Source organism: Prosopis cineraria, unplaced genomic scaffold, assembly GCF_029017545.1.
Source record: "Prosopis cineraria cultivar Desert tree isolate PC_DT_omini unplaced genomic scaffold, ASM2901754v1 PC10, whole genome shotgun sequence".
Taxonomy (NCBI): domain Eukaryota; kingdom Viridiplantae; phylum Streptophyta; class Magnoliopsida; order Fabales; family Fabaceae; genus Prosopis; species Prosopis cineraria.
The window spans coordinates 1,629,064-1,656,433 of record NW_026555341.1 but is presented as its reverse complement, the minus strand read 5'-3'; the positions used below and the strand labels follow the sequence as shown (position 1 = coordinate 1,656,433).

Below are 27,370 nucleotides of genomic sequence, written 5' to 3'. Positions count from 1 at the left end.
ATGTTATCTCAGGTGTTAAACAAAAAATTTGCCTTGTAAATTATATTTTTTTCCTTGTAACTTTTTTAAAGGGAAACATCAATATCATGTTGCAGTAACTATGGATGCCATGGTGTTGATAAACATTCTCATTTTATTTTGAACGTTTACACGTCCTGAAAGTCGAATATAAATTGATTCCGTTTACTTTTATAATTATAAGATATTATTAACTGGATTATATCTTCAGTGAGTTAATTAATCTCTTCGAGAGTGGAAGGTATATCTCCTTCGATTAAATTTGTTCTCTACGTGGAGTAATTAATAATCAGAGCATCGGCTACTTGCTGAATGAGAGCTTCAATTTCTTACAAGAATTGAAAAGAAAATCTTACTTTAGAATGTCATGTTCCCATACATATTCTTATTTTCTTAAAGGAAGGTATTACGCTTCCGATAATTAAAGGTAAATAACTTTAAAGCCTTATTTGATACGATGAAAGAGTTTTTTATAGAATTATAATTGTAATTAAAAATAAAATTAGAATAGAATTATATTTTAAAAGTGTATTTGATATGAAGATGGAATTTTGATATTATTTTAATAAATATATACATTTAAAATAAGAAAAGTCTAAGATGCCCTTTTCAATTTTTTTAAAAAAAAACCCCTTTTCAATGTTATAAATAATTAGGGGTGTTCACGGGACAGGACGGGATCGGGACACCTCCGTCCCGTTTTCCGTCCCAAAAAAAAGATCGGGATTAAATTTTGATCCCGTGTCCCGTCCTGTTAAGAGTCGGGACGGGATCGGGACAAGATCGAGACGTCCCGCCATCCCGATAAATGAAATAATATCGAAAAAAGATCTAGATAATAATGTTCATTAAAATTTTAAATTATATAATTTATTAAGTTTAAAATCAAAATAACACAAGTACATAAATAACAATAATTTAAAATTAATTATTGAATTATATTAATCACAACTACATATTATAATAAAAAATACAAGTGATCTTTATGCTATAAGATTAGCAACAACAGACAAGTCAAACACAACATCAAATAATTATTCTTCTACTTTAGTGAAGATGTACTAAGCTAACTACTCTTCTAAAAATAAGCAAGAAATATGTTATAAATAAAAGTTATTAAATAAATAGATATAAGAATAAATTATATTAATATAATTAATATATTATAAAAAAGATATCGCCATATTTATTCAATGCCATTAAAATTATCAATATAAAAATACTTTAATTTTAAATAAGAATTGTAAGTATTAAAATTATAATTGATATAATTAATATAAGTATAAATTATATTAATATAATTAATATATTTAAAATAAAAAATAATATATATAATATTCGGGACGGGACAGGACGTCCCGATGGTAATCCCGTGTCCCGTTCCGTCCCGAACCCCTTTCCTGTCCCATTCCGTAAAGTCCCGTCCCGATTTTTTTCGGGCCGGAACAATATCTGTTTCAATATGATCGAGACGATATCGGACCAATCGAGACGGGTCCAGATTGAATACCCCTAGTTATAATAAGCTGGAGTATGGTACTGCCATCATTCTAGAAAAAATTAAATAGTAACATTGGAGGATAGAGATGTCTCACAACTGTAATTTTATGGAATCAAATCGACTCCACCTTCATCCTGATGAAATTAGATTTCAACAATTTTATTGGAATTACAATTCTTAAAAATTACAATTCTAGACTACTAAACATACCTAAAGTCAAATTTCATTTTCATTTCTGTTTCTAAGTCAAAAATTCAGGGAGACCAAATAGGGCCTAAATTCATACTCTTCTCTATCTCAATATTAATATAAAATATAAAAATGGTTGAAAGTTGTACCCTACTTTTTTTTTTTTGGGAAATCTACTCTACAAAACTTGTAAATAATACTTCTTATTCTAAATTCCGTGCCAACACATGGAATCTGGAAGAATAGTACATTTGATATAGTAACGAGTATGGTTCATCATTGCCCAAGCGATATATCGGTAGAATAGAAGTCTATACGCTGTAAAGAAACATATACTGGACAACATAATCAACACCATTTCTTTTCGTGGGACAAATTGTATGAAATCTGCGGCATATAAAAAAGGTCCAGATAGGATTGGATCAAATAATATAAACCAAAAAAAAGGGCAGTCATTGGTGTCATATATTGAAATTGCGGTTGAACGAAAGAGAACACATGACTGAAGTCTGAAAAACTGAAAAGGGGTAGAAGGAAAAAGTGTTGTGATTAAAAAAAAGAGAAAATGAATATTCTAAAATTAAAAATTTGTGAATTTCATGAAATTTATTTTTTTAAAAAAAGGAGAAAAATTTAATAAAATAAGAAAAATATCAATTTTTTTTTTACGTAAATTGATGAATCTCAAGTTAAAAAAATGTAAGTTCAGAAAAAAATGGCGAAGGCAGTGTGAATGTGAAAAACTGTATATAAGGAGCACGTATGTGCGGAAACGGTCCAGTTAGCAAGTGTCTCGCAGACTTGACTTAAAAAAATAAAAATAAATAAACACTCAAAAGACAACCCATCCCTTCTCTCCCTGTGCCTTCCAACTTCTGTTTCCGTTCTGGTTTCACACTCCCATCCCATCCCTTGCCTTTTTCACTTCCTCTTTTCCCTTTCTTCTCAACTTTTCGTTCCACTCAGAAGCGCCCCCTGTCCAGTCCATGGACGCATTTCTCTTCTTCAGCAACCTTCAAACGGAGAAGGCCCTCGCCATGCGCATCTACACTCTCTACACTAGCATTGCCCACACTTTTCGTGTTCTACAACTCTGCACCTCTCTGCTCCTCCTCTACTGGATACTCACTTGCCTTTCTTCTGCCGTCCAAATCTCCCGCCTCTACCTCCACAGCTTCGCCGCCCTCATCGCCAGTCCTCTCTTCGTTTTCTTTATCTCCAATGCAATCATCGCCACTCTTCTCGCCAATTCCCGACGAGTAACCGGTCAAAACTCCGACGGTCGCAATGTGGAGATGGAACTCTTCCTGGAGTTGACGAAGAAGAACGCGGATCATGCCGAGTTACCGTTGGAAGTCCATGCTGAACAGTCGCGTGTGGCGGAGCAGATGCACTGCCAGGACAAGCAGATTGTCTCTGACAACACGACTGCTCGGACACTTGAGAATCAGGTTGAATTCGACGCGCACACTGATACCGATTCAAGCGCGGAAATAGAATCTGACTACCCAAAAGTTTATCGGCGAAGCCAGTCGGAGAACTTGACGGGAGCGTCAGCGAAACAGGCTACGCGGAATCTCCGGCGATCGGAGACCGAGAAGTGCAGAGAAACGGCGAGGTCCTGCGGCAATCCGTGGGAAAATTTATATTCGCATGATAAGATGAGCAACGAGGAGTTTCAGCGCACCATAGAGGCGTTCATTGCGAAGCAGGTGAGGTTCCTGCGAGAAGAATCGTTGGCCATTGTTGTTCCGAAACAGAGTTAAACCGTCCAGAAGTAAATAAGTGGTTAGAATTTAGAAGCAAGAGCTAGGAAAAGAAACTGACAATGGAAATTGCCTTCTAAATCCTCCTTAAAAAAAAAAAAAAACTAAAAATGGCACTGCATGCCCTATACAGTGTTAATTTCTGGATTTGCATATCAATATAAAATAACAAAACTGTCAGTTATCTCATACGATTCTCCTGTTTGCAAGATGATATGCTCTATCATGTTCCTCACTACTAATAAATCATAGAATAGCAAAAAATATATACATATACATGTTGAGTAATTAACAAATGACATTAGCGTATCGTATCTATTGTTTTGTTCTTGTTTTTGCAATGAGGAGACCGTGATTTCCATTGATAGTTGCTTAAGAAATATATTAATTTATGTGTCACGACATGTTAAAATAATTAGAACTGCTCTTTTTCTGTGAGGGATATGTTGCAAACTTTCGGGCCATATCTGTAAACTTGATCAATTATTTAGGGATCTGGAAAGAATTGGTATATTTTGGACTGTAAAGAGGGGAAGAAACAAAAGTGGAAACTTGTTTCCTTGCCGCTACGCCGAAAGGAATGGGATGGCATTGCATTCCATTGATCCATTCTCTATTAGGCTTGAATGGCTACTCTTCTAAACAGCATCAGAATAGCATAACATGAACATCCGTGTGCGATTCCATTATGTTATCTCCAATATGCATTTTTAAGATATTATTCGTTATTTGAATATTTGGAGGGTTCATGTGAGAAAATTTCCCGCACTGTATTCTAACCAACGTCATTTAAACAGGTGTCGTATGGTAATTGCAAATACCAATCAAATAATAATCTAATTACAATCATTTGCATATGCGATTCTTATCATTAAAAAAATAATTCTTAAACAGCTCATACAAATAAAAAAAAAATTCCTTCCTCAAAACAAAAGCCTTGTGATGCAAAATTAGTTGATATAAAATGTAAAGTTTGTAATAATTTTTAATATAATATTTAAAAAATGAATATTATGATTTATTTGAAGCTCTGCGTATTACACAGTAAAATCGTTAATACTTAATATGCAAAAATAGTTTATATAAACAACATTTTTATTTTCTTTGGCTTCGGTTTCTTCTTCCAATCAAAAAGAAAAAGAAATATAGACCATGATGCCGTGTCGTAGACTAATGTACTTGAAGTCACGGATGATGGACTGGAGAACCGGATTTGGTCTCGGTGCTCGTGATGCTCAGCACTAAAACACTTTCGTTTGGCAGTGTTTATTTATTTTTTATTTTTTTTAACCACAAATTCATTATAATAATATAATAAATAAATATTATAAATTTATTATTTTAATATTTAATAAATAAATAAATATGAAGATGTTAACATTGAACCTCAATAATTTAAATAAAAATTTTAATTTAAATAGTTCAAAATTATACTAAAAAAGATATAAAAAAATAATATGAAGAATTTAAAACATGAGTTAAATCTCACAAAATAAATTAATTTCTTACACTATAATAAATTAATATTTAAAATTTTATTAAGAGAAGTATTTATATTTAATATTTGACCATGTCTTGAATAATATTATTTATTCTAGATAAATAACTGTGCAAAATTAATAAAATAAAAATTATTTATAAAATATTTTTAGTTATAATTTTAAATTTGAACTCTTCAAATTAAAATTTATATATAAACTCTTTAAGTCAAATTTTAATGAGTTAAACTATTCAAGTTTAATTTTAACATCTTAATATTTATTTGTTTATTAAATATTAAAATAAAATTTTATAATATTTATTTATTATTATTATAATGAATTTGTGATTAAAAAATGAAAAAAAATTAACACTGTGAAATACTCAAACGATAGTGTCATGGACCTGGGGAGCCACACGCTCGGCTCTTCAGATACAAGATATTTGAGAAACTCACTTTCCTCGGCTATCGATTTCTTGAATTATTGCCATCTTTTTTTTTATGCCATTTTGCTTGTCTTATTTTAACGAACTTCAAACTTGGCCTTCCCGGGAAACCTGAAAGAATGGTCCCATCAAAAGCCAATCAAATCAAGTCTTTTCATATTCCATGGCTCCTGTCGATCAAGTTCTTAATTAATTGTGTTTTTCTTCGGTCAAAGAGCTTTCCGGTACACTTCGTCAGGAAAAGTGTGGTATTGATTATAAATATTTTTTATTTTTTATAAATTATTTCTATTAACTTTATTTATATTGTTATAAACAAAATATAAAAAATATAAGTGCGTAAAATTTTAATTGTCTCTGTATAATAAATTTAAAAAAAATATTATATTATTTTTTTTCTTTCATAAATGATAATTTTAAAAATATTTTTTAATATTATTTAAAAAATTATATCATAATTTATAAATGAGGTTAAATAATTTTTTTTAAATGTGCCTTTTAAATGAGATAGAAAAGAGTTCTTTTTATTGTAGCACTTTCAGTTTTCATCATGTGTGAAAAGATTAACTAGAATCTACATTGGTTCATATGGCCAGCCAAACCTACTTAATTTTCTTTCCAAAATATACACCTCTTTATCCCTTGTTGAGTTCTTATGGCCTTCCACCGAAGCTGGCAAGACTCATGAATCATGATCACTTCCAGGAAAATGGGTTCAGATAGTTTTCTTGTGGGATTTAGATAAAAGTCTAGGTCAAAAGACAATATGTGGTTTCATTAAAGTTCATCACGCAACAGAGTACTAGTAATAATGAAGAGATGAGAAGGAAGGGCAAGTTGAAGGTTGAAAAATTGGAAGGTCACACACAACACACACGGCGTCGCCCACAAATTTATTTTCGTGGACATGGGGAATCCCGTGTTAGTGGAGGGTACCGAGGGACCATTGCTTTAATGAAGGCAGAGACAAAAAGCAAACACACACACTCCGATTCCATCTTAAACAAAACTTGCCACCTTCTATCTCCTCTTATCCATGACTATTCGTTGTTGGCGAACCCAACCGGAACCTCTCTCGAGTTACTCTTAAAACTCGGAACCCACCTTCTATTATTATTGTTTAATACGGCGTTAATATTCTCAGAATCTCAGTCTCATTCGAAATATGTTTCATTTCTATGAAACGGCAAGCTGTTCAACTTTGAGAAGAATAATGGGAACCTAATATTTGTCGTCGCTGTCTTCTTTCTCAACATGAACATGCCAGTGATGGCGACCCCTCTGGCTTGAAAAGCTCTATCAATCCCAAAACCACTTGGTAATGAATAAACCACCTCAAATTACCAAGGTTTCGGGATTCAAACGAAAACAAAAAGCGTGCTTCAAATTTTGGATTCTCTATGGACAAGCAAGAGAAGGGAGGTTTTCCACGTTGTTTGAGCATGACAAAAAGGTTCCTCTGAGGCAGCACAGAGTGAACAAAATAGAAGAAAGTAACCAAGACTGCAACATCATCAATGTCTATCGTTTTGAAGCTACGATCCAAGAACCCCATACCCAAAACCGGAAGGGTTTTACCCTTTTGAAGTGGGTGCTCATCATGCCTCCGTGGGCCATCGAGAGCAGGGAAGGGGAAACCCTGGTTTTATTGAACTGCTGTATCACAGAACATTCAGACATGAAAAGCTCGGGAAAATTATTGTCTTGGGAGGCAAATTTCGAGTATTTGAGTCCCAAAGTTTTTTTTTTATTAAAATTTTGAAGAAAAAAAAAGGTTTACCATGGCACGTGGAAGGGAACAATGAAATAAATAGTGGGATTTGTGCTAGGGCACGCGTCAAACAGTGGAAGGGACAGAAGCAGCAAGCGTGCAAAAGCAGAAATGGCTGATTGGAATGAGAAAATAATTAGTGTGTTGTTATCCACATATTGGCTGTGGCTTGGCTTTTAAAGTAGGCAAGGGCCCGGCCCATGATATCTCTAAGGTCCGAAACGGCAGTCGCTTTATGGGTGACCTGAGCATTCATTGCCCTCCCAGTCTGGGTTTTCAATTTCCTTGTCCAGCATCTGAACATAGTAATGCCGTGGTCATTAAATTAAATAAGCCTGGTAGTCTTATCTATTGCGGATTTGCGGTTTGGGAACTGATGACAATAAACATAAAAATAAACCCGCTTGTTCTAATTGTTGTCATGTCAGGTTCGTTATGATTTATATAGAGGCCAGGTGTTTCAAGTCTTTAATATTTTGCCAGAATACAATCGCCGGGGGTAATTCAGGTGAGAAGCCCCATCACCTAAGTGTGTTTGGAATTGTATTGGTGAAAACATTCGGAAATATACTTGCCAGCATATGTATATTGGCTTCTCTCAACCAATTTAAATTCCCACTTTTATAAAGGTTAGACACTGTATTTTACCCCTTTTTTTTTTTGTTGAAATTCCTTTCTTCAAGTGAGTTAACCTATGCTTGCAAAGTAAAGAGACTCCGGAACTATTAATCACTAATTAAGCAATATCTTCGTTTCTTAATTTCTTTTTAATTTTATCCTATCATTTAATATAGTTTTAATTATGTTAAAGTTTATTTTATATCACTTGTATTATATTGTATATTAATAAAAGATATTAATTTTAGAGAATAGATGTTGTTGGCCAAAAAAGTAAACCTAAAATGATGTAACTGAAATTTCACAAGCCTTAATTAATTGTCTCTTTGCTCCAACAAATGTATGTATTCATAACGGGTTTACATGTACTGGCCACTGGGTAAGGAAAGAAGGTACATATAATGAAGGACGAGATGGGTGTTGAGAACAAAGGTGCAAGAGGCATGCACGTAAGTGGAGGGCAGGAACGTAGAAGGTGTGAAGATACATAAAAGCAAAAGGAGATCACGTAATCAGGACAGCGTCATAGTTTTCGGAGGACGGTAACAAAAGTGAGGGGTCGGATAGGGTGAAGGGCGATCTGCTGATCCAGGAGAGTGGCGTACGTGTGAAACAAGGACTCCAAGATCGAGTCTCCGAAGTGGTCGCTTATGATTGATTCTTGGATGGCCCTCACCGCCATCGCCACCCTCTTCCCGCGGCTCATCCCACCCTCGTCTGCCGCCTCTTCCGCCGCCTCGTCGGAGATACATGTGAAGAGCCTTTCCACCTCGAACGATCCCTCCCTCCCCACCCCATCTTCTATCTCCTCCCTTGACGGTGCGTAGAATGGCACTTCATACGAATCCACCTTCTCTTCTTCCACCTCTCCCTTCATTCACAATCCCAATCAGATTCCTTCACTTTTACTTTGCATCATGATTTATTCTAATCTTAACAACATTCACTCATGCATGTAACATTTTTAATATGTTAATCATTGCTTCATTATTTTTTTAAATACATGTAACATATATCAATGTCTCTTGTTACTTCAGAATATAACTATTTCTGATCTCTAGTGCTGTTAAATCGGCTTCAGTACTAGCTTGTTAGATTTTTCTTGTTTTATAAATATCAAAATGGAACGATTTTTATTAACTTCTTTTATTTCTTTACCACTTTTACTAACGATCTAAATATAATCTTCCTGGTTATAGAACGGCAAGGGAGAATAATTTTGGCACAGAAGCGTTGTACCTTGGAGACCAAAACGGCAAAGGAACGGGAAAGAATTTCCCAGAAGAAAGAGTTGCCTCGGTCAACATGTTCCGCCCCTCTTCTTCCCAGAAATATGAGCACCATCCTTCCCCCGACAACCACCTCCTCCGATCTCGATCTAAGAAACTTCCAGAAATCTTCTCCGAACTGCTTGTAGTATGCCCGCGCCGCCTCTTCAGGACTTGACTCGCAAATGGATATACAGCCTTTGTTTATCGACTTCCCCTCTTCATCATACAGTTCTGGGGGAACCTGCGTCTCATATATCACCAATCACCATTAGCTAGCTACACGTAACATGTTCTTTCTTCTAAGTACGCACTAAGCTCGAAAGTTTGACCCTCATATATAAAGGACGCGACTCACCCTGGAAAGCCAATGTAGACTGTAGGAGGAGTGGACGAAGTGCAAGGAATTGTTGGGGAAGAGTCTTCCATAGAAAGAGCCAGGGTAGGCTCCCATGAAGATGGAAGGAGAAGATCCTCTTTCTGTGTCATGCCAGAGAGACCTGAGGAAATCTGGCAGGGCCCTGAAGATTGAGTTGAAGTCGTTGGTGGGAAGATCGTTAAGGTAAAACCTTAACTCCGAAGCTGGACGGTGGATCTCCTGGCTTGTGTTTTGGATGGCTTCAAAGATGTCTCTGATGGTTGAGAGTGTGTTGGGTCCACAGGAACACCCCAAATCCGCAATGCCCAAGCTCTCTGGTGTGCTTGCTTGGTACAGCTCCTTCACCGTCTCTATGATGATATGCTTCACCCTGTCACTTCCTTTCTTCTGCAGCACGTACCGTGTTATTTTCATGCTTTAACCAAAAGAAAATGAATGTCTAGATAGAAATGACAAAGATTTGCAGAAAGATCAGATAGAAATATAGTACCTGGAGGGAGGAATTTTTGGCGTAGCTCGTGCTACCAATTCCTCCAGTCATGTGAAACACTTTCTCTACATCCATCTTGAACCGAGCTAGGTATTGTTTACCTTGATCTCTGGTTAGTGAAGCTTTGGTCTGTTTTTAAATTTGGATGATGTGGTCCCAGTTCTTTCTATGCTTCGCTATCTTCTCGTTTATTGGAATTTAAAAAGAAAAAACATATTACTTCCCAAGGTACTTCGGAATCCATGTCCGTGAGAGCGTCATGAGTTATAATCATTATGCTACAGTTCATTCACCATCAGAAACCAGTGCAGCAGGCGTCACTGTTACGAAGCCCATGGTTCTAAATTGACAAGGCTAAGTCTAGGCTGCTGTTGGTAGTTGTCCAAATAATTGAAGTCATCAAAAAAGGTTCGATTTAAGTAAGTAATATTTGAATGAAAAAGGAAAGTGGGTGCAGTGGAAATTGACTGTTTGGCGGGGACAAAAACGCAATAGGTTGTGATATGATTGAGCAGAGGAAATGGACCAACATTGTTAGGGAACCAGTCAGAACAACTTTGTTTTGACGCAGCCGCTTTGAGTCTATTAAATCATCAGTATTGGTATCGGCATGATAATTTGATCCCTTTAATTAATCGATGAAAGTCAAAAGAAGCAATTGGAAGAGGACACGTGTAGGCCAAGGGGCGTAAGTGTGCGATGACCCAATCACTTGCTTCGTGAGCGCTGCTAATAGTGCCATGAAAACGCCACATTTCATAGAGTTATAGTTAGAGTTAGATGCATGAACCTGCAAACCATATACTCTATAATTAGTTGGCCCTCGTCACTGGACGATAAAGTTTATGGACACATATTGGCATTTAATCACACTGCCTCGCGTATTTGTCACTAGAGCAGCTGAAAATGGAATATTGAAACTAGCAGTACCATGAACATAATTACGTGTTCAACCAATATATACAAGAGAGAAAAATTCAAAAAGTCCTTAATGTGTTGGTGCCTAGAGGTTGGGGCGCCTGATGTTACAAGTAATCCATCGATAAATAAATGTTAGTAAAGTGGTAAAATGTGATAGTATAGCTTCCACGGGAGACAGACTGTATATCTTGAAGGCCACATAAATTTGGAAATATTCAGAAGAATTCTATTTGAATGAGCCTAATAGTGGAGCATTTATTGGAGTTGAAGAGAGAACACGTTAGTACCTCTTCTACACAGGGTCATTGCTGCAGTTGCAGCATCGAAAATTTCACAGATACATGTCCTTTGAATGTTATCTTCCTTTTAGATAATGTTAGCTCGGATGTTTTGACAATAACTGATAACTAAGGAATGCACAGAGGAGTTAGAGGAGGTATTGAAGAAAAGGAAAAGGTAGAGGGAGGGGGGGGGACCAAAAAGGCGCAAAGTAACTTTCTCTTCTTCCAATATAATGCGTCTGGCACTCACATGTTTGGGACCAGCGATGTGTTAGTAATAATAATAGTTGAGCGTGAAATGGGACTCTCCAAGAAGACCCCCCCAAAAATAAAAAAGGAAGCTAAATTGATAAGGTTGGAACAGGTCTAGCAGGCAAGCATGATTGCTTCTAGGAGTAGGCCTGATGTTCTCACACTCACACCCACTGGTTTATGGTCCTGGTTCAAGAATAAGGGTACGGGACAGGCCGATCTCAGCTTTGCGTATAGCAGTCAAACTTGATTGATGAGTCACTGTGTAGTGGAGATTGATTTTGCTGTGTGAAGTTGAGATTTTAAGTGGTGGTAGTTTAAGAAAATCATGATCTGCTGAACTCAAGCACGGGAGATTGGTTGGGGTTGGAGACCCGTGTTATGTTATCCCTAAAAGTATGGTCCACTAGCTAGCATTTGACAAAATGGTGTTTTGATTCAAACACTCAAATTGCTAATGTGTGCAGTGGATCTGATCAATTCTCCGTGAGTGTAAGGGAAGATTCTGTTTTATTCGGATGCAATGAGTAGCAGTGGCAGTAGAAGTATCATTTGCATTTGATAGAGTTAGAGATAGAGGAGAGTTTATAATGCAGCATGACACGAGAAGCTAAAGCTTTTTAAAGTGATAATGTCAAGTTTGATAGAGAAAGGAACTGACTTACAAGGAGGGGTGAGTGGGGAGGGGAATACTGAAGAAGGAAGAGGGAGATTAGGCACGCGCACTTAGCTTGGATTGGCAAAGTCAAAGGACCCCCACTTTGCAGCTCTGCTAGGGTTAGTTTCTTTTCTTTTTGGTTTTCTGGTTTAGCTTTTAGGATGATGTCGGATCCTAGTGGCTTGCGAAAGCAGCCACCTGACCAACCACCCTTCGACTCTGCAACCAATGGCAGAAATAAAAAGTTACGTAACTCTCAGGAGCTTATCCATGGAAATGATATCATAGATGCTCCTATGGAAGATAAGCAAGATGATGAAGAACCCTCTCATGGTGTGAATCAGATTGGATCGAAACAAATATCCTATAAGGACTCTCCCATTGGACTCTCTCATTGGGTTCAATGGGGTGGCAAATGGTGATATTATTGTGGATGAAGAGAACCTTTTTGGTGAGGAGGATGAAGTCCTATGGGAACTGCCAGAACCTTCGGAGGAGATCAAACAACTTAAAGGCATATATCCTGAGGTTCCTATCTCTGCTGAAGAATTTAAAGAATGGTGCAAACCATAAAGGTATACTTTGGTTTTAAAAGTGTTAGGGAAAAAATGTATTTGAAGAAGCTCAAGGAATGGTTGGTCAGGCTTCAGGGAATTCCTAATCATGCATTCAAAGTAATAAACCTTCCAAATAACTACTTCTCAGTGAAATTTATAGATAAAGATAACTGGAGGATTCACTATAAGAGAGCTTTGTTCGAAGTACCTTGAATCATAATGTAGGCATTGTGTGGTTATACAGAGATGGTCTCCTTTCTTTGATCCCCTTCAAAACTCTCTGGGTAGGATGGCTCTCTGGGTCTGTATCCCAAATATCTCTCTTCATTGCTATAACTAGCATTTTATCATGAGATTAGGGGAGAGGATTGGAAGAACCCTTAAGGTGGAACATGAATACCTTTAATGGTGATAATGCTAAAACTGAAAGAAGGAGGTATGCTAGAATCTAAGTGGAGATAGATCTATGTGTTGAAAATTATTGTTGCAAATTCTCTTTTCAATGTTATGTATGAAGGTTTAAATGTGATTTGTTTTAATTGTGATAGATACAATCATAGAAGGGAAAATTGCCCTTAGCTTACAAAACAAGATTCTGTCCATTTAAATGAAGCTGAGAAACAACCCCTACCAATCATGGCTTCGATGATGGAGATGATTAAAGGTCCTACAACAGGTGTAGATTATGGTGGTTGGACGTTAGTGAGAAATCAATAGAAAACTCACTTTACAAGAAGAAGCCCTTACTCATAATCCAATCCCAACAACTCTAAAGGGCGAAGAAACCAAGCATGGGAGGATAAAGTTCACATCACATCTTGGTATGCGGCACTTGCCAAATTGTCAGAGGAAGAAAATCTTTTGGAGCTAGCTAGTATGAAGAAAGTGATGCAAGATAGAAGGAAAGATATGGGAGAGATTTCTGCACTGGCTAGGAATAATAGCTTGAAGGAGACTCAAAAATTATAGGAAAAAGCCTCTTCGAGCCCCTAAGTGGAAAAGGGTATGTTAGAAAATACAAAAAATAATTCAAAAGGCAAAGGGAAGAAGAATTGGGTCTCAGTAGAAATGTCAAAAAGGAATGGGGAGGAAGTAAATCAATCTTCGAGCTTGTATCCTAAGCAAGGAGAGAATGGGCCTTTGACAATTAAGACCGTTGGAAGTAGTCAAAGGATTCATGTGGTGGTAGAAGGAAATTTGGACCAAGTAAGGCCTCAATCTGTTAGTGGACATAAATGTCTGAAGGGGCAAGAAAAGGGCCTTAATCAAGATGGGCTTTCTCATGAGGTTGATGTAACAGCTCTCCTGGGTCACCACTGCCTCTCTAGGATCTTTTTCGGACTCAATGGTACCAGAATTTGCCTCAACTTCGTTAACGTGATAGAGGTTGGAGGTTCGAGTCTGGGGAGGTTTCAAAAGACCCCGTGAGGGTGGGGTGAGGAATAACCACTGTACCACCAGTGGGAAAGCCGGCAATCATGTGGTGACATGTGTGTTGTCCAGCGCCTGGGAAAATGTAACAGCCCTCCTGGGTCACCATTGCCTCTCCAGGGTCTTTTCCCAGGCGCTGGACAACACACATGTCACCACATGATTGCCGGCTTTCCCACTGGTGGTACAGTGGTTATTCCTCACCCCACCCTCACGGGGGTCTTTTGGAACCTCCCCAGACTCGAACCTCCAACCTCTACCACCTTAACGAAGTTGAGGCGAAGTCTGGTACCACTGAGTCAACTGGACTCAATGGTACTAGACTTCGCCTCAACTTCGTTAAGGTGGTAGAGGTTGGAGGTTCGAGTCTGGGGAGGTTCCAAAAGACCCCGTGAGGGTGGGGTGAGGAATAACCACTGTACCACCAGTGGGAAAGCCGGCAATCATGTGGTGACATGTGTGTTGTCCAGCGCCTGGGAAAAGACCCTGGAGAGGCAGTGGTGACCCAGGAGGGCTGTTACAGTTGACAATAGTAACCTCAGAAATTTGGATGGGTCAGATTAAAAAGGAGGGCAGGAAAATTGACTTAAATCACACTGAATTACCTTCAAAACGCCATGATCGTCCAATTTACAATATGCCTTTGACATTAGATGATGATTTAATGTGAATTGAAAGTGACGAGGATGAAGTGGTCATGGAAACCTAGATTTTTGTGAGAATACTAGAGATTGAAGATCTCACTATAGAAGAGGATGATGATATGGGTGAGTAAGTTCGCCTTTTCACTATTATTCCTGTTTTTAATTTTTCTTTTAATGATTATTGGTCACTAGAATTGTAGAGGTGCTAGGGGTAAGACATTCCCACACCTAATTAAAGATTTTGTTTCTAGACATAAGATTGATGTGCTTTGCCTAGTTGAGACTAGGATTTGTGGGGAAGAAGTTGATAAGGTTGTTCGTAAATTGGGTTTTCATAACTAGACCAAAATTAAAGCGGCGGGTTTTGCAGGAGGGATTTAGATTTTTTAGAATGAAGTTGATGTGAAACTAGAGTACATATACTCTAACATGCAAATTATTCATTGTCATATCATTGATTTACGCATTCAAGATAATTTTTGGGCCTATCTTGTTTATGGAGAACCACGAGTAAATGAGTGTAATGTTTTATGGGATTCTTTAAAGGTAATGAGTAAGACCATTAAGGAACCTTAGTTAGTTTGTAGGGATTTCAACTTAACACTTCTTTACTCTCAAAATTTATTTTTTACTCATATAAAAATACTCATAGGGTTTCTTGGCTTCCTCTCACCCACATTAACATTATATAGCTGTTAATATAGCTACATTGCTCCAACTAACATATTTGTGGGAAAATTTTGCATATTAAATGCTCCCCAACTATTGATCCTCATACAATCATAAATATTAGATTTCATTAGCTTAATCTACTCCCATTTACTTTATTTAAGTCAATGAATTCGGACTCATAACCTATATAGATTGAAAATCATCATTCTCAATCAAATCCTAACTTCTAATATTAAAAAAATGGATGAGAAAGATAGATTTAGGTGTGAAAAGTTTCACTTTAATGTTTATGAGCTATAAAATACTCCTACTGTAGATTCCTTAAGCCCCAACAGAGCATTTTTGTCTCCCTTTCATTTCTCTTTTATTTCCTCTCTCTTTTTACTTTATTTAGCTATCTTATTTCTAATTGACTATGCGTATGGCATAAAGAAGATCTCTTCCTAAGCATGTCAATACACATGCACTGCAGCGATCTTATCCATAAGTCACGGCATGTGGCACAGAGCCTTGTCTTTAAATTTCCTTTCTCGTTTCATTCTCGGGTAGCCTGACTTCCTTTGAACCTACTTTTAAGGTTGGAAATACAACCAAACACACCCGTTAGACATCTTTAACCACATACCTTTCTAATTAACTTAATTAATCTAATTAGGTTTAAATAACTAAATTAAAATTTAAGGACATTAAACTAGACACCTCAGACTTAAAGTGTACCACTTGCTCGACCAAGTACCCAACACCCTAATTCAAGTCCCTAGCCTTAATCAACTAATGCAAGCATACTATTTACATGAATACGAATACTAACATGCATGCATAAACTTGTTGTAAACTATTATAGTTTATCAATAACGATATAACATATACTTGCACATTTGGCCTTCAACTCAAAAATATAAGAGGCCACCCAAGAAAATGCTCAAGTCTACAAAAAAGGCCTCATGTAAGTGAGAATAGTTAATCATATGCAAAATAAACCCTAGTATTAGCAAGTATGAATTTAGTTACACATGAATGACTAGAGACTTTACAAGGACAATCATGTATTCTAACACTCGAGACTTCCCCCTTGCCCATATCTTGAGCATTTCTTGGAAAAGTATAAATAAACAGGAGTGAGATTATACAATATCAATAACTAAGCAATTTAATTAAAACATATAAAGGTGTGACAAGTACCAACAATTAAAGCAAGTAATCAAACTTATCACATCATACATTTGCAACATAAGTATCAATGATAGATATAATGCATGATCATATGCAACTATTTTATTTCTCTCTTTATATCTTTTAACTGAATTCAAGGATTACTAATTCATATAGGTCTAACCTGTGTGATTGGATTAGCCTTGCCTTTCAATTGTGAGGGGTTACTCAACAAAACACTCCCACACTCACTTTTGGATCATAAATTCCTTCTTCTTGAATTATCGTAGGGTCATAACTGCTTGACTCATATTATTCCCTACAAGAACATGTGATATTGAGCATTGTGCCCGACCCATGCTAATTCTCATAGAATATTGACAATACTAAATACTTTTATTTACAATATGACAATCATTATGTGCAACTCTCAGTGGGTCACACCATATAGAATTTTATCATATCACCCTATACCCTATCTCAAGTGAACTCCCACTCATCTATGATCGTGCAAATTTCAACTTAGTGTAATGACATACCCATAGTCATCTCAACCCAAATTAAATGATATGATCATCATCATCTGATATAAAATATACCATAAATTTAGGCAACCTATTCATCATAGACTCAACTCAAGCATGTCTAACTATATTCATACACTAGTTGTCACATAATGTCACCAAGCATACATTTAATCCCAATATCATTAATCATGCAAATTTCATTTCCATGTAACATATACCATAGCATATTAACTTATAAATTGCAAACACAATCATATACAAAAATTAAACTCCTAGTTGCCTTAACCCTTAAGTTTACCACTCTAAGAGTACAATTTAGATTCTCAATGGAGCTTTCTAACAAATCAACAAGCTCCAAGAGTAGTTAATTTACGTATTAGATTAACAAATATCATTAATGATGAATCCTCATTAATTAATCCTTAATCATGATTAGGGATTTATTCCCTTATTAAGCACCATTAACCAAAATCTACCACATTTCAAACTTCCATTAGCTTAATTAACCATCATTAAGCCTAACTAACACTATTAACCCACTTTATTAGCTTAATCTAGCTTACTAAGCATTAGGGTTAAGATCAAACCTATCAGTAATGACACTAACCAATGCCATTAACATAAACTAATGATTATAAACTTAAAAGAACACCCTTAGACTCCATTAAATTAACTAAGGTGGGTAGAGCTTGGCTGGAAAATTAGGTCTCAACTCACAACCTAAAAAAACTTTAAGGAAATGCATAGAAGATGAAGGAGAAGAGAAGATAAGGCTTATCTAGTAATTTGGAAGCTCAAACTAGTCTCTAATGGTCACCTAGACACAAAATCTAGTAAAGCCTCTTTTGTCCTCCCCTCACTCTCTCAAATTTTTTTATGTTATGACACACTGATTGCATCTCTAAAAATTTAAATTTTGCTACATCGAATAGCTTGGAATAGAAAACCTTACTTAAGCCCAATAATTTGTGCCCAAGACAACCTAATAGCTTTCTAAACTTTTTTCTAAACCCCATATTGGGTCTAGTGATTAAGTGAAGGAAGCCTACACTTGTAAAAGAAATCAATTAAAAAAAAAATAATATGCATCAAGCTTATCAATTTTCTATTCGTTTTACATTTTGTAAGCATTTCAATTTACATGACCTAATTTCTTAACTCCTCTCAGTTTTGAAATTTTCAATTTGAATAAAATATCTGTTTATATACGCCTCTGTCCCATTTTATAAAGCACTTTTGGAGAAGATTTGCTATATCAAAATATAAGACATTTTTCTTTCTATCAATTGGAGGAGATTTCCCATAATTAAATAGGTTTATTCTAATACTACCTTTTTTCTTTCTATTTAATATTAATTAACTGTAGATTTAAAGCTATTAAATAAAAAATATTTTTAAAATTTTATATTTTTATTTTGAAAAAATAAAGTTGTTAAGTGTATTTAATAAGGTTTATTGATATATGATATTTTATCTAAAATTATCTTATAATATGAGACGGAGGGAATATATAATATTTTTTTCATCCCAATGACTTCTCTTGCCTTGATGTCTATCCACATTCACTATCTTTGTGATCAGAAATGTAAGTATCGATTTCATTGTATTTTACCAATGGATTTTTTCAATTTGAATATTATATGAAGTGTGTTTTCTGGCCAAAAAAATATAATAAATATTTTATTCTTATTTAAAAAAAGGAAAAACATATTTTCATTCAGGAATTATATGCCAACATGCATAAACCATATACTTATTATGTTATTATTGAAAAACCACACGCTTGTTCTGTTTTAGTTAATCATCCCGATTAAAAAAAATATAAATGACTAAATATAAGTTTCTTAATTTGATTATTGAAGAAATCCTTAATTATTTATAATCTAATTATACTCATTCCCTCACACACACACACACACATTTGGGCTTCATATGAAAATATTTAAAATTTGTTTGAAACTCAAATTTTAAAATCAGGTTAAGGAGTGCAAAATATTTAAATTAAGAGATGCAAAATAGTGAAAATATATAACCTTTTTTTACAATTTTCTTCAAGTTTAGGGGGTGCATTTGCCCCCCTAAATTATACCTAGCGTCGCCCATGTATATATATAATAAAGTTCTTATATATAGTTGTTTTATTTTACACTTTAAATCTCTTATTTTTTTAAGTGAAATAAATCTCTAATGTTCATCACTTTCTAATTTTCTAATTGTCGTTTTTCAGCCTCAAGCTTTTTAATCGTTTATTGGAGTTTGACCCAACAATTTACAGTGTAGGCCCAATCTTCTTTATTCAGGATGGTCTATGGGAATACCAATGCATTAATCAGCTTATGACTTTGAGTGAGTTCATTTCTTGGAGGTGAATGTAAAAATATTTTTTTTGAAAGAAAACAACTCCTTAAAAAATATTCAAATTCTTTAAAGAATTAGTTTTATAACTGTCAACTGTGAAGATGTCTTGGGCAACCAAAAAACTTATGAGTGCCATTTGGTCGGTGATAAAAACAAAATATCAACACCAATTTATCAATCAATATAAAAACGTAAAAATTCTGGTAAAGTTAATTATACCTTTGACAAAAAAAAAAGTTAAGTTAATTATACTTGTCCTAAGTTGTGAAAATTGTCGTTCATTTCCTAGATTTTATGTATCGTAGTTTGTAGAGACTCATATTTAGTTTTCTTTGTTTTTTTAAATGCTTGTTAGAACCATAAAAAGTTTCATTTACAGAAGCTACTTGATCTGATTTTTACTTCAACAGTATGAAGTCCATTTCAAACAACTGGGCTTCTATTAGGACTTCCTAAGCTCATCATGCTAAATGCACGTAAATCTAACAGATAAAGGCAATTTAAGCCAACCTTAAACAAAGAAATACTAAGTACAAAATTAAATAATGTGGCCCAAAGAAAATATCCTGAGCAAATACAACAATAAAACATGCTACAACCCTGTAGTCTGTAATTCTGGGTCAAGGCCCTCTTCTTCCGTCATAAAATTAAAAAGAGTTTGGGCTTTTTTTCTTTTTAAAAAAAGAAGAGTAGGGACCGGTCTCAGTCATGGAAGGTGGAAGATAGTGCCAGCTTAACTAGCACATCCACGTGGCACGTGCTCAGATCACTTAATTTAATCCTCATCATTGATTTTTTGTTAGTTTTTTTCAGTTGGTTTTTTTTGTTTTGTTGTATTTTGTTTTTTTTTATTAGTTGTGTGTTAGTTTGTAACTTTAGGTTTTTTTTTTGAGTGTTTTTATTTGGGCTTTAACTGTTAATGTGTGTAATGTTTTTGTTTTGATTTTAATAAAATTGACTTTTCCGGCAAAAAAAAAATCCTCATCATAGATCGGTTGAAAAAAAAAAACAAATCCGCATCAAAGAGAGCGGTCATCTCCGATGTGGCACCGCAGAATGCTTTTCCCACGACGATGTGAGCCGGGACGGCACGACTTTCTCTTTGCACTCGTTCAACTTCCATTTTCTCCCACCAACCTCCTGCTCCCGGTCTCTACCATGGTGGACCTCAATGACACTTTTCGAGTATTCTGCATTGGAACTGTCGATACTAAGCTTCAGGAGCTCCGTTTCCTCTCTGATTCAGTTCGTTCCAATCTCAATCACTTCTCCGACCATTCTTCTGTCAAGGTACCCGGCGACTTTCTTGTTGTTTACGTGAAAAATCTATTCTCCGCAATTGTCTTTGGTCGATTATGTCAGAATATAAAATCCTTGAATTTCAAATTTTTTGCGGTTAATCAATCGTGCAACCTTATCGAACAGAAAATGCATTTGTCGTCTTTACGTATATCAGATGCAGCTGAAGCTAAAACTATTTTTCACATTCCTCTCAAATTAGAAAAACTTGCTAAATGCTCCATGAAAAACGTATTATTCGACTTGATTGGTTTACATATCCTAGAATAGAATGCAGTAAATGGTTCGAATAACAGGCATACAATTCGTGTCAATCCCTTTCTATTTTAACATCGTGACTTGTGCATAGCACTTGTTAACCATTTGTTCCTGGAATTACAGGTAGAATTGGTGGTGGTAGATGTGTCTGCTGGTCCAAACGAGGCAGACGGTTTGGACAATTTTTCGTTTGTTTCCAGAAAAGATGTTCTCTCTTGCTATAAGGGATCAGATGGACAGGCTCCAACATCGCTTCCGGATGACAGAGGCAAAGCTGTTGCAATTATGAGTCAAGCACTTGAACAGTTCTTAAAGAATTCTCATAAGGATCAAGTTCTTGCCGGAGTTATTGGTATTGGGGGCAGCGGGGGGACTTCTCTAATATCGTCCCCCTTCAGATCTCTTCCAGTTGGAATGCCCAAGATTATTGTATCAACGGTAGCAAGTGGTCAAACTGAACCTTACATTGGAACATCAGATTTAGTATTGCTCCCATCGATTGTGGATATTGCTGGTATTAACAGCGTCAGCAGGGTCATCTTATCTAATGCAGCTGCTGCTTTTGCTGGCATGGTTATAGGAAGGATTCAGAGCGTCAAAGATTCTCGTGTCCAAGATAAACCTACAGTTGGTATAACTATGTTTGGGGTTACCACTCCTTGTGTTAATGCTGTCAAAGAGAGATTGCATAATGAAGGGTATGAGACATTGATCTTCCATGCAACTGGAGTTGGTGGCAGAGCTATGGAGAGTTTAGTTAGAGAAGGATTTATACAGGTATAGGATTTCTGCCTACTTCTTTCTTTCTATTTTCTTTTCTTTTCTTTTCTTTCTTTTCCTTCTTTTTTTAATATTTTAACGATCTTAAGTTTAAGTGACTAATTTTTTCAGAGCATTGGAGTTTCACTTCTTTGGAAGATCACCATAAGAAAATTCTCCAGTGAATTCGAAAAGGAGTTTGCTATTAATGCATACATCACATTTAATTGTAAATGCTTGTTATTTAGTACTACGAGGAGATGCACTACATTTATGTATAATCTTCAAGGCCAAACTATGAGGCCTCACTTATTTCAGAATATTACGTACAGAGATTCATCAGATGAATTATGATAATCTCTTGGAAGTTACTAATGTTACCTTGGTTTTAGATTCTTTTCATGTTTGCCGGCCTCTGTCTGTACTTTTTTCATGCATAGCCTTTCTTTAAACTTTTCTTAGGGTGTTATGGACGTCACTACAACAGAGGTAGCAGACCACATAGTTGGAGGTGTCATGGCTTGTGATAATTCACGCTTTGATGCTATCATAGAGAAGAAAGTCCCTTTAGTCTTGAGCGTGGGAGCATTAGACATGGTGAACTTTGGAGCCAAAGATACCATACCTCGTCAATTTCAACAGAGAAATATATATGAACACAATAAGCAGGTCATAAATGTAAAAGGCTAGTATATTATGTATTGATCTCTGTATGAATACAGAATACCTGTCACATTTTGCTGTGGTCGTTGTTTTGATTTAATATTGACAGCACTACAGATGATTTTGTCAGTCTTTTTATTCAAATGGAAATTAGCCTCGTCTCTAAGCTTTATTAGAGTGCAAAAGCCTTGTAGTTTTGTCTTTGCTTTTTAATCTTGTAAATGCATTGTATCATCTGCTTGAATTAGAGATGTTTGATGTGATTTGGTGTTCCATATACTTTTGTGGCTGAGCTAACATTATATATAATTCTTATCTTTCCAGGTCTCCCTTGTGCGAACAACAGTAGACGAGAACAAAAAATTTGCTGATTTCATAGCAAATAAACTGAAGAAGTCATCATCTAAGATCTGTGCTTGCCTTCCAGAAAAGGGTGTATCTGCTTTAGATGCACCAGGAAAGCCTTTTCATGATCCAGAAGCAACAGGTGCCCTTATTCATGAATTAAAAAGTCTAATTCAGACAAATGATGATAGACAGGTACAGTTGTTGCCCAGCAGTGGTTTTTCTCCCCTAATTGTAACCTTTAGTTCTGCTTATATTGTTCAAAAAGATTTTTATTAATTATTTTTGAAAGTATTGTATTATGCAGGTAAAAGTATATCCATATCATATTAATGATCCTGAATTTGCAAATGCATTGGTCGATTCATTCGTAGAGATCAATAATAAAAATACTAACAATTCTAGTCACCCGCGAGTTGCCATTCCTGGATCTGTAGAAACTGCTCATGGGGACGATGTTTCAACTGCATCAAGCATTGGAGCTTTTCTCTACACACCTAGTGACTTCCCAGATGCAAGACCAGGTTCTAGTTTGAATTAACATTTCCCCACCTTGAAAATATTGGTTATATGCCTACTTTCAATAATGGCTAAAATAAGTCAATTACAGTTATGGTCTATGACACTCCTTATTCTTGTTTTGAATTGCCTAGACTGTTCTCAATGAAGTTGGTATCCCAAATCTTGTTTGCTAGAAGAAAGATGTCTTTTTCTCCATGACTCACTGGAGTGGTTTAAGTTACAAGTTTTCGATGACATGTTGGTTACATCCTATCCCATACTTGCCAGTATGGGAGATGATCTGTGAGGAATGATACTGGCCAAAGTCAGCTGGTCTTGCAAAAAAAGTCCAAAATTCCCGCTGTACTGGGTTGCCTGCAACAAATTACCATTTTTTTTAGCAAAATCATTTTTTCTGCATTCTTATTTAGTTCTTTGTTTGGAACCCAAACGATGTTGATCTAACAACTGTTTATCCATTGCTAATGCCCCCCTCCCTTTTTCTCCCTTGGCGTGTTAACTAGGAAAAAATAGCTGTTGCCAATTTTAACCATTATTTTAGGCCGTTGTTTTTTGTTTCCTTATGCCTGAACTCTGAAGTGATATTGCCTTCTTACTTGGCAGAGACTCTTGATAAAACACAGCAGATCTTACAGCAATTGAAGCATGAAATAGATAAAGGAGTTCCTATAATAGGAGCTGGTGCAGGAACAGGAATATCTGCCAAGTTTGAAGAAGTTGGAGGGGTTGATCTGATTGTAGTGTACAATTCAGGGCGATTTCGCATGGCCGGTAGAGGATCCTTAGCAGGATTGTTACCTTTTGCTGATGCCAATGCTGTAGTGCTTGACATGGCCAATGAAGTTTTGCCAGTATGCTTCCATTGTTTTGCTTGTTCCATCCAAGTTCTTTATACATAGAATCATTTAAGTTTACATATTTCTCTAAATTCAAAGAGAGGATATTTTCAAATAGTTGATGAAAAGGTGTGATAAGTGACCGAGTCCACTTAGTTTGGTTGCTTCAGCCTTTCATTCCATATTTTGTCTTGGTCAGCTTGATTTCAAAAAAGAAGGTGAAAGTAAAGGCTAGGATTTTGTTATTTTGTCTTCTCTGGTTCTCATATAAACACTACTGAACAAAGATTTGCATGAAATCATTTTGGCCCTAGTCATCTTCTGCATGGTAAATTACAAGTAGCTTTAATATCCTTAATTTCTTACTTTTTGTCGGCCAGCTGAAATTTCATTCATATAACCGCATCAAAACAAGAGACTTTAAATAGGCGAAACAAAGCCATAAGCCGACAAGGCAGTGGCATATGAGAACATAAAGAACAATATAATATTAGCCTATTCCTTCACGATGCGGTGTTGGCCTTCAAATCCTTAGCAAGAATCTTGAGGAGATTTTGAGATTTTGAATTGCTTACTTTTGGAGTAAGGTTAATTATTTTATAAATGTTGACCAATATTTTGAGATTTTGAATGTTGTTAGTGGGGTTACCAAATTTTCTCCTCATTCTTGTTTTGATTTTCTTAGGCACATCAAAAATCAAAATTTTCTTTTCAGGTAGTAAAGAAGGCACCTGTTCTTGCTGGTGTATGTGGAACTGATCCCTTCCGACAGATGGATTACTTCCTTAAGCAGGTGGAATCAACAGGATTCTGTGGAGTGCAAAATTTTCCTACTGTTGGGCTATTTGATGGTAATTTTAGACAAAATCTTGAAGAAACAGGAATGGGTTACAGGTAGGTGTGACTTGTGATGGAATACTTAAAATATAATATTAGTTGGGTTGGATTGCTACATCTCTTGCAAATTTTTCCTTTTCAATGACCAGCTTGGAAGTTGACATGATCCATACAGCCCATAAATTGGGTCTTTTGACAACCCCGTATGCATTCAATCAAGATGAAGCAATTGAAATGGCTAAAGTTGGTGCTGATATTATAGTGGCCCATGTGGGTCTCACTACAGCAGGCTCCATAGGTGCAAAAACAGCTGTTTCCCTTGAGGAAAGTGTAGTTCGTGTACAAGCCATTGCGGATGCTGCACATAGGATCAATCCCAGGGTCATTGTGCTCTGCCATGGAGGTAAACAGATCACCTAGCAGTCTTTTGTTTCTTTTTTCAACATTTTCATGCTTTGGCTAATAAGTTTACTGTTTAGGATTGATTGGATATATCTTTGCATTGAATATTACGAATAGATAAATCTTTCTGTCTTTTGTTTTTGTGATATACCGAACCATGGGAGCGATAGCCTCCCCCGCCAATATCCGCTCCAACTATAATTCTGATGTACTACAACGGTTTATTAACAAGGCACGTGCTGCACTTTGTAGGTCCAATAACTGGTCCGAAAGAGGCAGAATTCGTATTAAAGAGAACCAAGGGGGTCCATGGCTTTTATGGAGCTTCAAGCATGGAAAGGCTACCAGTGGAACAGGCAATAACAAGCACAATTAAACAATACAAGTCAATCGCTATTAGTTGAGGTTCAACTTGATTGCAATTTATAAATGCCAATATCATGTAACATAATCATTGTCATGTTTTGTGAATGCTTAATACATTATAAAATTTTGAAGAACTGAGGGTGTGAGGATTTGGAAATTATGAGGCAAAAGCAATGTATAAATTCACTTATAATAGAGACCAATGTATAACTCACTGCAGCTTCTGTCCTGCACTGCTTCTCTGTGTGAATCATACGCTCCGTTACTACGTGAAACAGCCTCCCATACCAGACAGCATGATGACAATCCGTTACAAATCATTATCCTAAAACTAAGGCCAATTAGCCCATTACATGATAAAAAGCCCAATGAACCTATTACACTAATATCACATATTCAAAGAACCTCTTCACATCACATATTCTAAGTATTCATTTTGCTGCTTAAACATAAATTGCACCGGAACTCTGCATGAACGTATTTATTGTATGCAGATGCATGATATTTGGCTTGGTTGTCGAATACATCAGGTAACCTATAAAACTCTTGTGTGGCCTTACATCGACCTTTTTAGCTCCATCTTCGATGCTAAATCTCTCTTTTTGATTCTCTTGAAAGTAGTTGGTTTCCATTCTTCCATGCTGAACATCTTGAGGGCTTCTTCCTTTGCATATTTTTCCTTTACCTCCTGTCCTTGAAGAGAAAATCCTTTTGGTTGCCACTACAACACGCTCCTATTTCATTAAATCTATGGCAAAGTTTGTCTTCATTTGAACTTTGAACAATGCTTTGCCTTCTTTGCATTTAATCATGTAGATTTTGTCTTCAAACAACACTTTTTATCCTTTTTGCGCAAATTGAGTTGAAAAAAATGGCATGCTCTACCTTCCTCCCCTTGCTGAGGAAGATGGCTAAGAAGCTTGTAGCTTGACAAGGAAAACTTTAAAATCTTGCTAGGAGGACGACACTGTTGAAGTCTGTCTCAAGTTCTTTTCCTCTCTACCAGATGCAAACTATGATGAAGGCTTGGAAAATAGATGAGGAGCAGGAAAAGAAGAGCAGAAAACTCTTTATGTAGCCCCAAAGAAGGGTGGAGAATTGGCGATGAAAGATTTGAGTAGGCAGGCTAAAGCGTTTACTAGGAAAATTTGAGTTCGCCCAAACTATAAGGCAGGCATTGAAGTAATTATGATCATGTGGAACCAATATTGAGCTTTGGACTAATAAACCAAAGTCAACCATTTTGCTGTGTGAATTTTGAGACATTTTTCTTCAAAATGGAGATTGCCATGATCCTTAAACACAAAGGACAGGTTGGCCTAGCTTGCATCCTGATAAGCAACAAAATTGGCATGACCCATTTCTCAGGTTCAAGCATTATTGTTGAGTTTGTTGGTTTCATGATGGGAGTGTTTTAATTGGAAGAAATTGAGTTGATGTAATGAAAAGTCACTAAAACACAGACGGTGACCATAGATATATGATCCAAAGACCTAAACTAAAAATGACGATTTGCATGATGATGCTGTCAGGAACTCATAGTAATGCAAGGGCGGATTGAAGAAGCCATCATTGCCACCCACGTCACTCCTGCTCAAGCGGCAAGCTGCTGAGCAGCTCTTGAAGAGAAGTGATTGTCACTCCGCTCTTCGGGACCTTCTGGACTTTCTTGCAGAGCAAAAGCGGATCGAAAACGAAGAGCTT

At 36.2% G+C, this 27,370-nt stretch overlaps 3 protein-coding genes across 10 annotated transcripts; 2 read left to right on the top strand and 1 right to left on the bottom strand.

Moving 5' to 3' along the window:
- Window positions 1–2,114: 2,114 nt before the first annotated feature.
- Window positions 2,115–3,987, top strand: LOC129322331 (uncharacterized). Its single transcript, XM_054968618.1, has one exon. The coding sequence runs from the start codon at window positions 2,695–2,697 to the stop codon at window positions 3,472–3,474; it is 780 nt and encodes a 259-aa protein (XP_054824593.1). The 5' UTR covers window positions 2,115–2,694; the 3' UTR covers window positions 3,475–3,987.
- Window positions 3,988–5,183: 1,196 nt separating this feature from the next.
- On the bottom strand, window positions 5,184–10,322 carry LOC129322330 (probable methyltransferase TCM_000336). 3 transcript variants are annotated; one of them, XM_054968617.1, is made up of 4 exons: window positions 9,927–10,315; window positions 9,416–9,823; window positions 9,029–9,301; window positions 5,184–5,511 (listed from the first exon to the last, which is right to left on the bottom strand). In XM_054968617.1, the coding sequence occupies exons 1-4, from the start codon at window positions 9,999–10,001 to the stop codon at window positions 5,488–5,490; spliced, it is 780 nt and encodes a 259-aa protein (XP_054824592.1). In that variant the 5' UTR covers window positions 10,002–10,315; the 3' UTR covers window positions 5,184–5,487. The 3 variants fall into 3 exon arrangements, with proteins under 3 accessions (XP_054824592.1, XP_054824591.1, XP_054824590.1); XM_054968616.1 differs by lacking the exon at window positions 5,184–5,511 and adding an exon at window positions 5,754–7,467 and having other exon boundaries at window positions 9,927–10,322; XM_054968615.1 differs by lacking the exon at window positions 5,184–5,511 and adding an exon at window positions 8,075–8,660 and having other exon boundaries at window positions 9,927–10,306.
- A 10,082-nt stretch (window positions 10,323–20,404) lies between these two features.
- Window positions 20,405–27,022, top strand: LOC129322685 (toMV susceptible protein tm-1(GCR26)). Of its 6 annotated transcripts, none has more exons than XM_054969018.1 (11): window positions 20,405–20,669; window positions 21,060–21,713; window positions 22,158–22,364; window positions 22,683–22,898; window positions 23,011–23,227; window positions 23,829–24,076; window positions 24,777–24,955; window positions 25,048–25,301; window positions 25,553–25,705; window positions 26,161–26,196; window positions 26,673–27,022. In XM_054969018.1, exons 1-9 carry the CDS (start codon window positions 20,421–20,423, stop codon window positions 25,702–25,704), a joined length of 2,376 nt encoding a protein of 791 aa, XP_054824993.1. In that variant the 5' UTR covers window positions 20,405–20,420; the 3' UTR covers window position 25,705; window positions 26,161–26,196; window positions 26,673–27,022. The 6 variants fall into 6 exon arrangements, with proteins under 6 accessions (XP_054824993.1, XP_054824992.1, XP_054824994.1 ...); XM_054969017.1 differs by having other exon boundaries at window positions 26,624–27,022; XM_054969019.1 differs by lacking the exon at window positions 26,161–26,196.
- The last annotated feature ends 348 nt before the right edge of the window (window positions 27,023–27,370 follow it).

What these genes read in the sequence shown, in the direction of transcription:
- LOC129322330 (XM_054968615.1), bottom strand. Translation starts at nt 10,001, where the DNA reads ATGGATGTAGAGAAAGTGTTTCACATGACTGGAGGAATTGGTAGCACG. An exon ending in CCAAAAATTCCTCCCTCCAG is followed by an intron (nt 9,824 to 9,926) that starts GTACTATATTTC and finishes TACGTGCTGCAG; the next exon opens with AAGAAAGGAAGTGACAGGGT. An exon ending in TTGCCGTTTTGGTCTCCAAG is followed by an intron (nt 8,661 to 9,028) that starts GTACAACGCTTC and finishes TTGTGAATGAAG; the next exon opens with GGAGAGGTGGAAGAAGAGAA.
- LOC129322685 (XM_054969019.1), top strand. Translation starts at nt 20,421, where the DNA reads ATGTGGCACCGCAGAATGCTTTTCCCACGACGATGTGAGCCGGGACGG. An exon ending in TATATGAACACAATAAGCAG is followed by an intron (nt 22,365 to 22,682) that starts GTCATAAATGTA and finishes TTATCTTTCCAG; the next exon opens with GTCTCCCTTGTGCGAACAAC. An exon ending in GAAACAGGAATGGGTTACAG is followed by an intron (nt 24,956 to 25,047) that starts GTAGGTGTGACT and finishes TTCAATGACCAG; the next exon opens with CTTGGAAGTTGACATGATCC.
- LOC129322331 (XM_054968618.1), top strand. Translation starts at nt 2,695, where the DNA reads ATGGACGCATTTCTCTTCTTCAGCAACCTTCAAACGGAGAAGGCCCTC.